General features: G+C 44.4%; 1 protein-coding gene across 1 annotated transcript in view; it reads left to right on the top strand.

Annotated features, from left to right (window-relative positions):
- The first annotated feature begins 4,919 nt into the window (after positions 1–4,919).
- Positions 4,920–12,200, top strand: part of MYO7B (myosin VIIB) — a 75,406-nt gene continuing 68,125 nt past the window's right edge. The window contains exons 1-4 of the mRNA XM_030576071.1: positions 4,920–4,937; positions 7,037–7,150; positions 8,858–9,010; positions 10,486–10,670. Of these exons, the coding sequence (XP_030431931.1) occupies positions 4,920–4,937; positions 7,037–7,150; positions 8,858–9,010; positions 10,486–10,670 (470 nt within the window). The remainder of the gene's footprint in view (positions 4,938–7,036; positions 7,151–8,857; positions 9,011–10,485; positions 10,671–12,200) is intronic.

The following is a 12,200-nucleotide window of genomic DNA, read 5'->3' as shown; positions in this document are numbered from 1 at the left end:
AAGTGAATAAGGAAAAGTTATTTACTTGTTCCCATAATGTAAGAAGTAGGGGCCACCGAATGCAGCAGGTTTAAAACAAATAAAAGGAAGTTCTTCACACAGCGCACAGTCAACTTGTAGAATCCTTGCCTGAGGAGGTTGTGAAGGCTAGGACTATAACAGGGTTTAAAAGAGAATTGGATAAATTCATGGAGATTAAGTCCATTAATGGCTATTAGCCAGGATGGGTAAGGAATGGTGTTCCTAGCCTCTGTCAGAGGGTGGTGATGGACAGCAGGAGAGAGATCACTTGATCATTACCTGTTAGGTTCCCTCCCTCTGGGGCACCTGGCATTGGCCACTGTTGGTAGACAGGATAATGGGTTGGATGGACCTTTGGTCTGACCCAGTATGGCCATTCTTATGTTCAACGTCTTGATCAAAAGTTTATAGAATCCCACAATAAAACAGGTGAACAAAGTCACAAACTTGTGTAACTACTAAATAGCATAGATAGGTAGCCTCAATATTATAGTCTTATAATTACTGTCAAAAATATAAACCTAGGGGTCCAGTACTTTTATTTATGGAAAGTAGCACTTATTCTGTGACTTCAGTGGGGCTACTCCTGGGATACACCACCATTCAGCAAATGTAGAATTATCAGACTCTGGTCCTTAATGATATTTTTTATTGCATATGTGCAAAACCGGTCTTCCAGCATGGCTCATTTTTGCTTAAACTTTCTAGAAAGATACATTTTGTGGAGCTAAGACCAAGCCAAAGAGCACAATTTTTCAAATAGCGCTGAGAAAGTGAAGTTTTAAGTGAAATGTGAACATAATCTTAACTATGCCTTAGCATGTACAACCAGACAAATGGGTTTTCTTTTGTTTCAATTGAGGATGTTACAAGTCGGAAGTTTTTGAGTAGTTTGGGATGAGCTCCAAAGATCAATTTTTGGTCCTGTGTTGTTTACTCATTCTGTTAATGATTTACTTGAGGTGTGCCATCAAATTAATATTTACCTGAACGCAAATGATGCTATATTTCCTGACTGAGCTCTAGCCAAGCAGGAAGTTGACAAATCCTTTTGGGATGTATAGGAGAGTGGACTGTCCATTATTATGTCCCCTTGTAGCAGCTTTTTCCTCTCATGCAGCCCTGCTGATGGTCAATCTGGTTCTCCTCTTCTCATGACTTGGCCCTCCAGTCAGATCAATTTAAAGCAGTGGTTCTCAAACTTTTGTACTGGAGACCCCTTTCAGATAGCAAGCCTCTGAGTGTGACCCCCCTTATAAATTAAAAACACTTTTTATATATTTAACACCACTATAAATGCTGGTGGCAAAGCTGGGTTTGGGGTAGAGGCTGACAGCTCACGACCTCCCATGTAATAACCTCACAACCCCCTGAGCTGTCCTGACCCTCAGTTTGAGAACCCTTTTTTTAAAGCCTCTCCTTGTCCAGGATATCAACATCCCAGACAGACAGTATCCCACACAACATTGGTCATCCAGACATCTTCCACCACTCTGGGGCTCCTCTTTCATTGCCTCCTCTCTCAGAGTAACAGCCCTAAGGTCTCTCCCTGGAGTCTTGTAACCAAACTTAAAAAGCAAAATACAAACTGCAACAAAAGACATTTCTGCCCCCCTCCCTTAGGCAGAAACTTTTAATTCATCCCGGGTCCTCCTCAGCCCTCCATTCTTCTGCAGAACACTGACTCTCAAGAGTTACCTCCCTCTAGTCTTGCCTCTACTCCGGATCCTCCACTCCCTTCTACCGCCGAGGTTACCTGCCTTTCAGCTGGCCTTCTCTCAGGCTGACTCCAGGCGTCTCCTTAACGCCTGCTGTCATCTCCCATCAGGGCACATCCCAGAGTGTAAACCTCTCTCCTGAAGCACCTCTTTAGTTGAGCACCTCCCTGTGTTTCTTCCCTGGAAGCCCAGGTCCTGCTCTTCTGTCAGGCTCATGGCCAGAGCCTACTCCAACCTGGTAGCTTTTCTGTATCTCTCCAGGTTCCACTTAGAGCAGGTCTGCAGAGTTCTTTCCCTCTTTTACTTCAGCCACCTTCTGGTTTGAGCTTCCTTATTTTTTATAGTAATCACCCTGCTCCTCCTCAGCTGGGGTTCATCTTTAATTAGGCCTGCCCCATACTCCAGGTGCAATCATGTGTGTTAATTGGCCTCTCAGGCCCACATTAACCCTATAACCACCTGTATGGAGTAAACAACCCCCCATAGGGTGATGTCCTGAGACAGCTTTTTTCAATAATTCATCATAAATGGCAGCAAAAATGGAATATAGTATTTTGGTTCTAGATTCAGATGTTTCCAAATGGGAGAAAATATATTGCAAATAGTAAACCCTGAAATGAAACATCTTTTTTCTAAGGGTGTCCTGGAACAACCAGAAAGAGGCACCACTGGGGTCGGGGAGCTCCTGTGGGTGGATTGAAAGGAGGTGAGAGAGAGTGTGGTTTTTCACACAGACACACAATGGTGAGAGACCTGTGAGAATGCAGGAGCGAGGCTAAGGTTTGGTGGATATTGTTAGGGACTAGAGAGGGTTCACAGGCAAAGGTGGCACTTGTAGCCTGCTCTGGAGGTCCCCTGTAGTCAAGGCTTAAATTCTCAAAGATTATTTCCCAGAGCCACCCCCATTCGGGGGTCAGGACTTTAGCCCCACAGGGGAAGTGAGAGTGCCAGGCTCAGGGCTTCAGGCCTCTCACAGGTTTGAAAATATTTACCAGAGTTCTGCTTTGGTGGACTCCAGCTGAATTTAAGCCCTGCCTTGTAGCAGTGGAACCCCTTCAATGTCTACCTGGGGGGTTGGGCAACACAGAGCTGGGAATATGATGGCCTGAAGATTGAACGGCTGCAAGTGGCATTCCCACCCTGCTCCAAATAAAGTCCATACATATAAGGCCAAATGTCCCCTTCCTGAGGTTTAGCTTCACTGGTAATTTGACTAATGCAAACAGAATATCCATCTCAGCTCCAGCCTGCTGGATCCTAGGGCCTACCTGTAATTTCCCCTACTTCCCTCTGACCAGAGAGTCAAGCTTCTCTCCCTTTCTACCTGCCAGAGGTAACAAGCTGTACCCGCTGTGATGAGTCTGCAGAATTTACTCATCAGCTTTACTCAGGAGGTAGCCCTGTTAATAGGGGTAATTTGTTGACCTAACAAAAAAGCGCCCCCCACCTCCAGTCTCTGTGTGTGGTTGTAGATCTTGCAACCATGTTCCAGTGGGCTTGGGGAGACTAAGCAAAAGAAAGCCATTATTAAGCTTAGGTCCTTGGATACACAGAGCATCATCTGACAGGGACTTTGCTCTTTGACTCTAGCTGTTTAGTATAAGATCAGTGACTAAAAATATCACCCATGATCAAGTGATGGATGACATCCCTGACTTTGCATACGTAACTGCCTCAGCTGGTCCCTGGCTGCTCCCTCCCCTTTGTTTGCTGAGTCATCTTCACAAACCAGATAATCTGTCCCCCCAAATGACTGTCAATGATGTTCATTGTGGTTTTTTTATATGATTTGTGTAATGGAGTCTTGGGATCGAACTCCAACATATCCTTAATTTCTGACATAATGTAAGGAATGGAGAGTTTGAGCTGCATTAAGTTTTAGTTCCTCCAGCAATTGTTTCAGGAGATAACATAGACATCTGATCTTGGGCCTTGGCAGTTGAAAAGCCTTCCAGCTCATCTGCTAAATGGATGTATTTGGCCTCTAAGTCAGCGCGATTTATTTGTGAATGATCTTAGAGATCCCAGATCATATTAAAATGTGGTTTTTGAGTATTTTCTAGAAATGGTCCCAAACCAAAATGCTCAAACTCTGGAAAACTTCAAACCTGGTTCTAGAGCCAGACTTTGCAGCCCAGTCCCAGCTCAAACAGGTTCTGAAAAGCTTTGCCCATGATTTCCCCATGCATATTGAAAGGACACTGGACTAAATCTCAGTGTAGCATGTAAGGCAAGCCACAGATCATGTTTATCCCTGAAATTGCTTCAAGAGTCCAATTGCAGGGAAAGGTGTATGCATTTGCGCTTCTGTAGTTCTTTGATTGTCCTGGGTCTCATGGCCTAAATAATATAATCATTTACGTTAAAACAAAGGGAGCAGAATCAGTAGGGCCTGCACACTGAACAAATCAGGCAGTCCCTTGGACTTTTGTCAGCAACACAGTCCTCTCAACTGTGGGCTCAATGCTTCTGTTTGTTTCTCCACTTTGCAACTGGAACCCTCAAACACATTTAATTTCCCTCCTCCACAATCCTTCTCGAAGCCCTTTACTGCAGCCACAGCCAAGGAAGGCTGTATATGGATCTCTGCTTCTATATGCATGTTGCGCCAGACCTATTGGGTGGCTTAGCAAAGTAGAAAATAAATCTGGGTCACTGGGCTGACCACTCACAGGAATTGAGCCACTAGGTCACTGGACCAGCTGAAAGCAAATAAGGGTATTGTACAGGTGATGTCTTGTTATTGGGGGTTACATTTAAGCTTGAGTCTCTGCCAATAAACTTTCTTGGCATTAGCTTAAGAGAGTTCTGCTAAAAAAAACCCAACAACAACATTCCACAGTGATGCTTTCTGTGTTAGTTCACCTCTTAAGTTATGTGGTAGAACTCAGGGTAGCCTGCAAGTCAATTTGTGCATTGCACTGTGCTGAGGATTCTTGCCTTCAGGTACACGGTTTATATTGTTTCCACATTTTGTGTGTACTTTTAATGACCATGTTTCCTTTCTTTAATCCTATGCTGAATCAGAAAGAAATTATGTTTTTGGTTTTTAAGCAGAGAGTCCTGACTGTGTCCCACTTTTGGCAGTGTTTTGATCTGTTCTTACCCCTGAGCCCTCTTGTAGTCTGACTCTGTTCTTCTCTTTGTGAACACAGGCTGTATGTGGGACTGTGAGGCAGGATGGTGGTTCTCAGGAAGGTAAGTCAGATGCTTTACTCTGGTGTACTGGTTAGTCTACAGCAGTGGTTCTCAATTAGGAGTATGTGTATCCTTGGGGGTATACAGAGATCTTCAGGGGGATACATCAACTTATCTAGATATTTGCCTAGTTTTACAACAGGCTACATAAAACGCACTAGTGAAGTCAGTACGAACTAAAGTTTCATACAGACAGTGACTTGTTTATACTGCTCTATATACTATACACTGAAATGTAAGTACAGAATTTATATTCCAATTGATTTATTTTGTAATGATATGGTAAAAATGAGAAAGTAAGCAATGTCTCAGTAACAATGTGGCTGTGACACTTCTGTATCCTTATGTCTGATTTGTAAGCAAGTAGTTTTTAAGTGAAGTGAAAGTTGGGGGTATGCAAGATAGATCAGACTCCTGAAAGGGGTACAGTAGCCTGGAAAGGTTGAGAGCCACTAGTCTAGCTGGTGGATGCTGCAGAAAGAGATGAAAAGAAGTCCCTGAGAACTTAACACATTTCACTTCAGAAGTAAAAGCAACAGAGAGCCAATATCAACTAGACATCAAACAACATCTTCCCAAACAAAATTACAGAGAGATAACTGGTTCTGTTTACTGGGCGCCATGGTTATTTTGGGCAAGCTTGCAGTACTCTTGCTCATGCTGAGTTGGTGCCTTACACCATGAGCAGTTCCACTGAAACCCAGCGCAACTCCTTGAGGGGTAAGGTTCCCTTCACCGCAAGGAAGGGTTCTGTTTGCAGATGGTATTCTCCATTGGCTGGCGCAGCATTTATTGCAATAGCACTTTACAACTGTTTGTCTTTTAATATAAACTAATAAGACATTTTAAGAGGGAAAAACCCCAATAAGGTTTGAATTAAATAGTCAGCCACTCCATGGTAGTAAATGTTATGAAACCGACTTGGAATAATACACAACAGAGCCAGATCCTCAACAGGTGTAGCTCCATTGAAGTGGATGGAGCTATGCCAGTTTACCCCAGCGGAGAATCTGACCTAAAGTCTTTATTCTACTTACAGCCAAGTTTTGACTATTGTCATGAAACCGGTCAGGCCAGATGTGGCTGACCTTGTGTGGGCACATGGGATAGTGGAGGGGAAAGTGTAAAGATCCCTCTCTACCTTGCAAGAGCCTGCCATGATCTTGGTCTTTGCATTCTGTGGACGCAAGGACTGGGGGGATGTTAGCACCATCAGCAGTGCAAGATACTCGAAAGGGGATGTTGTGCAGGATGGAGGGGTCAGTCATGCCTGGCAAACAGCAGCCAGTGCTGTCTGGAGCATTAGCTATACCTCTCTAAGGGAAGTCGAGCAGCCATCTCGGAGTATGCTTCCCTCCTGTGGCACCCTAGGCATTCTGCCTGCTTGTTTGCTCTGTAGACAGAATACTGACTGGATCTGTGCCAGGTGTGGTCCTTCATTGATGCCAAGGTAGGAGTTTTGCCTGAATGAGGAGTGCAGGATTTGTCCCCAGGGAAGGAGCTGATAAATGTGCTAATGTTTCCATGTACAGATTAGTCAACTGATTGTTGAGGGAATGTACAATTAGAACTTACTATCACAAATCTATGAAAATTATGAAAGGATATCTAGTCAGCCCATCAGCATTATCTTATCTGAAGATACCCTCCTACCACTTTTCCAATACTGCTTTGTCTTTGAATGTTTTTAAGTAGCAGAAATAATAACTGCACATACAAACTGTATCTCATTTGAGAATCTCAGAGCACTTTGCGGACAGTTGCTGAGCCTCAGAACTTCTCTGTGATGTAGTGTAGTTAGATAAGCAGTGTCATTGTTATAACTTCTGTGCCATTTCTGCCTATAAAATAGCTATCCCAAATGGCTTGTCCAAAGTCACACAGCAGGTCAGTAGCAGAGCTGGGATTAGAATCTAGGAGTCCCGACTCTCTAACTTGCTTTAACTACTAGATAACACTTCCTCCAGGCAATAGCACTGGGCCAGTTAAGCGCAGTAAAATAAATCCCACAGTTATTAAAACCAGGAGGTATATGGCTAAGAGTTAGTTGGAGCCCAGATGTAAAGCAGTACTTACCAGTAGCACTTCCTTCTCGCCAGGGTGATCATGTGTGGCTGGAATCCTTGTCCAACAGTGAATTAAATGTCCCTATTGGGGCAGTTGTGAAGATCTCTGACTCAGGACAGATCTTGGTGGAGGATGATGAAGGCAAGGTAGGCTATGTTATAACTTCCTCAGCAGAACATACTTAAGTTTAATGTAACATGGTGAAGAACAAGAGCTGAGCCTGAACCAAGCTACAGATCTAAATATTCCTGAACGTTATGGAGTTCTAGGGTGAAATCCAGATCTCATTTAAGTCAACTGGGCCAGGATTTCACCCCTGGAATCTACACCTGGATACAGAACTGACTATTGTGGCTAGCCTCTTTCATTATAATGGGCCAAATCAAAATTCTGGATATCCAAACACCCTCTAACTTTAGTAGAGTTCAGAATCTGATCTGGATGTCATGATTCAGAGCCAGTCTTAAGGTACATCTACACTACCTGCCGGATCGGTGGGTAGCAATCGATCTATTGGGGATCGATTTATCATGGGTAGTGTAGACATGATAAATCGATCCCCGATCGCTCTCCCGTCGACTGCTGAACTCCAGCAGTGCTAGAGGCAGAAGCAAAGTCAACAGAGGAGCCATGGCCGTTGATCCAGTGCCGCAAGGACACAAAGTAAGTAATTTTAATTCAGTCTAAGATACGTTGACTTCAGCTACGCTATTCTTGTAGCTGAAGTTGTGCATCTTAGATCGATTCCCACCCCCCCAGGGTAGACCAGGCCATAGTCTAGTGTATGATCCATCAAAGCATTACACAACTGCAAGAATTGGCAGTAGTACTTGCCAGAGGAAAGACACAGGACTTAATGAGCCAATGGTCTGGTCCTATCTCCAAGCCTGCATTTCTGTGAGGCTATAGTCTCCGTGTAATCCACAGCAGCTGAATTTGCCACAGAGAGTACTTCTTGTCCCATACTTGCTGGAGAATTGTGCTCCAGCATCTAAATTCTCATTCCATTTCTAGCCCTCATGATTGTGCAGAGAACACTGAGAATAAGAACCGAGCACAAACTGATGCAATGTTGTGTTCCTGCACCTGCAGCTGGCTTGAAAGGATCTCTCTGGGAGGTGTGAATGGCTCCATTCATCTCAAGGGATTGTTGACTCAAACATGAAGATGACACTTTAAGTGTCATACTGTTAACTGTTTCACAGCTGATCTTTTTTAAAAATCAGAAACATCCAATGCCTGTGCTTATCCCACAATCCCAAACTTCTTCCCACCCCTTCCTGATACCCAAAGCCCAGCTGTGCACATCCCAGCTCCCAAACCTCAGGCTTCCCCTCAACAGTTTCTGCAATGCCATTATGCTTTGTCAATACCCAAATCTGCATCAAAACTGAAAATGTGGGGACAGTGAAAAATCACTAACTGAATTTAATATCAAGATATGGGCTACTAAACTGATTGTTTTATTCCTTTCCATATTTCAATTAAAAGCTTCCACATTTTTAATTTAAGTGTAGCTGCCACAGAAATTCCACCGGAGCATAACAGAATCCAGGGCTGGCTCACCTTGGTCCAGCTTGCCACAGGATCTTGACTATATTCTCCACCTGTAATGTCCTATCTTGATTCAAGCATTGCATGCTGGGTCTTAGTCTCTGTGGGCTGCACCTGTGTATTAAAGATAAAGCTGCTGCAATCTGCTCTGTGTTATGCCAGTTAAACCCACACTGTGCTAGTGTGAGTTACACTCGGGTTCCCTCCATGGCAACATGGCTCCCTCCTTTGGATGCCCCTGAGCTAATGTACAAAATCCCAGATGATTAATTAAAAGCTGTTTTGTTGTTCTATTTAAGGAACATTGGATCACTGCCCGGAACATCAGTGCTGTGCATCCCATGCATCCCACCTCTGCGCAAGGGGTAGAAGACATGATACTCCTTGGGGACCTGAATGAAGCAGGCATAGTGCACAACCTCCTCATCCGCCATCAGGAGCACAAAATCTATGTGAGTGCTAAGGCGAATGGGCAAATCTCAGTCAAGACTAAGAAATGAAAAACAGCACACTTCTGTCAGGGGGGCTAACGTGTCCGCCCAGGAGCAGCCTCTGACACGTGGAGGCCTGATTTCCTTTGCCAAATACTGGGCTGAGAAAGCCTTAGTGTCTCAGCAGTTCTGAAATTCTCCCTTTTCTTCTCTCATAACTGATCTCATCCTAGCACCTTGTCTGCAAGGACAAGAGCTGACACCAGACTTTGAAATCATTGGGTGACTCAACAGCAAGATGCATGGACAGCGAGAGAGCTGCCTTTTAGTTTTATGCCTAAACTGAGAGTTACCAGTGGTGACCTTCTCTCTGTCAATCCAGACATTAAGACAAATATTGGGTCTGGGGTACAGCACGCAGTTAGGAAATCAACATACACTGTGCTATGCTAATTCAATGATTCACCTGCAGATATAACAAACTATTAGGGTTGTCTATTTGTTCTATTTGTTATCGTTGGCAATGATATGATCTGGCTTGTCTTTAGTTTCAATTTGATCTTTATTTAATTGATATGCAATAAAATATATTGAGAGGAATGTTGGTCTTGTGGTTAAAGCATTGCCTTGGGACTCAGAAGAAGTGGTTTCATTTTCTTGCTTTGCCACAGACTTCATGTGTGACCCTGGGCAACTTAACCCACTTAATTTCTCTGTGCCTTACTTCCCCATCTATGAAACAAGGATATTGGTATTTAGTTTCTCCCACACTTTGCTCTGCTTGTCTGTTTGGATTGTAAACTTTACAGGGCAAGGGCTGTCTTACAGCATGTTTATGCAGTGCCCAGCATAATCAGGCCCTGATTTTAATAAGTGCTACACTATAGCAAATGTAACAATGTAAAGTAACAAATAAGACACCATTACAATAATAAACTCTGGCAGTCATATTTTGAAGCTCTTGTGTATAATCATCTTGCATTTATATACTGTAGTGCCTTTCATCCCAATGGATCCCATTTGGCACTTTATAAACTTTACCAAATGACACTATATACCCACAAACACATTTCAGGGATAAGCAAAATAATTGGGGTATGTACACACACACACACACACACACACACACACACACACACACACACACACACACACTTCAATACCCACACACCAGTTATTTTGCCTCTCCTGAAGTACAGTCACATCTGGGGTAGAATACAACAGCTGTTTAATATCACTCAGCAAGAGCACAGCTTTGTGTTTCATCTGAAGGACTCTGTCCGGTAGCATAGTGCCAGTTCAATACTAATGGACTGGGAAGAGTGCAAACTACTGAGTCAACCACAACTTTCTGCAGCACCTGGGGTTTTCCTTAAGAGTTCCTTATCCTTTCCTGAACCGGCTTAGCTTATGAGCTCTGACGAGAACAGAGTCCAGGGTGGCTGTGTTCTGCTATGTCTGGATTTGATGTTATGGGTAACTCTCTCCTCTTTCAGACCTACACAGGCTCTATTTTGGTTGCAGTGAATCCGTACCAGGTGTTGCCACTCTACACAGTGGAACAGATCCAACTCTACAGTAACAAGCGAATTGGGGAGCTGCCTCCCCATGTCTTTGCCATCGCAGACAACTGTTATTTCAATATGAAGAGGAATAAGAGAGACCAGTGCTGTGTTATCAGGTAACTGGATGAGTGGGTAGGACTAGTGGTAGTAGGGATTGGATAGAGAAGGGTTCCCAAAGTGTTTGGAGAGGTGACAATCTCTTCAGTCCCTTGGGGAGGCATAGATAAAACCAGGAAAAATGAGAACAGAACATTTGCTTCTTTGCTGTGTCATTTTCAGTTAGGACTCAAATATTTAGTCCTGAATGTGCATTTATGTATCCATGTGACAGTATAATGTGTGTCCAAGCATATCAGCTATGTTTGCACAAATGGATGCATACATAGTTTCAGAGACAGGGCTGATTTCCGCCTGTATATTTGTGCTGTGATTTTTGTACATGGACCTTTACCAGAAATATTTAGCAAGAAAAAGGGATCAAGAGCCTGCTCCCTTGCACATGTTTATATTTCCAAACCCCATCATTTCCCTACCAAGCCCTCTGAGTGCAGCAGGACATTTTACACAAATAGTCTCTTTATAAATAGATGGAGAATGGGAAGCCTGAGTACATTGTCCATAGCTGGGAAGGTATCTTTTTTACCTTTGGAAGGTAGCCATTATGTTTAAAGATTACTGTAGCAATCTGGACTCACCCCTGCAGCGCCTCCTGCTGGTCTGTTCTGGAAATTAGCTCATTCCAGCCTGGAGCACCCTCTGCAGGCCAGTGATCCACCTGTCCTCTGGCCCCCATGTCCCCCTCTGGACCCCAGTGCCCTGTTTACCTGGGGTGCTGCCCCCTGGTAGTAATCTCTTTCAGCCTCAGGGTCTCCCCCTCCAGGGGAACCCCCACCTATTATCCCCACCTCACCTCAGTATAAGGCTACTGCCAGTCATTGTCTAGCCCCCACACCCTGGGGCAGACTGCAGTATCAGCCTACTCATCACTGGCAAGGTTGGGTTTGGACCTGCTGCCTTTCCCTACCCCTGGGCTGCCCTCTGCAACCCCCAGTACCTGTTGGCCTTATCCTAGGCCACAGCCTGGGGCTTTCCAGGCTGGAGCTCCCCAGCTCTTCAGCCTGTTCCCAGCCCTGCTTCATTCAGGTACCCTGTCTCTAGCTCCCTACAGCCAAGCCCTTCTCCCTCTACAGGCAAAGGAAGACTCACTGGGCTCCTGGCTCACAGCCTCTTATAGGGGCCAGCTGGGCCTGACTGGGGCTTGGCCCCAGCTGAGCCTACTTTCCCTAATCACCCCAGGCTTCTTGCCCCAGCCACAGCCCTCTCCTGGGCTGTTTTCCACCCCAAAAGGCAGGAGCGGGTAACCACCCCACTATAATTACATTTAACTTTCTGAAAGCAGAGATTGTCTCTGAGAAGGTTCATCTCCCCTCCTAAAACAAGACAAGAGAATTGTTATCTTTATCCTACAAAGGTATTTCCTGTACTTGTTTTCCGTTCATCTTTTGCGCAAGGAGCTGGGTAATCTCAATGCAATGATGTCTCTTGCTAGCAGAGGAGATACTGGGAACAAGAAGTTAACATACTAAAACCAGCACAGATAGTACAATAAGGTACTAAAGATGAAAGGCCAAATTTTATTTCTCCTT

The sequence above is a fragment of the Gopherus evgoodei genome, chromosome 9, assembly GCF_007399415.2.
Source record: "Gopherus evgoodei ecotype Sinaloan lineage chromosome 9, rGopEvg1_v1.p, whole genome shotgun sequence".
Classification (NCBI taxonomy): Eukaryota; Metazoa; Chordata; order Testudines; family Testudinidae; genus Gopherus; species Gopherus evgoodei.
This window is presented reverse-complemented; position numbering and strand designations above follow the sequence as displayed.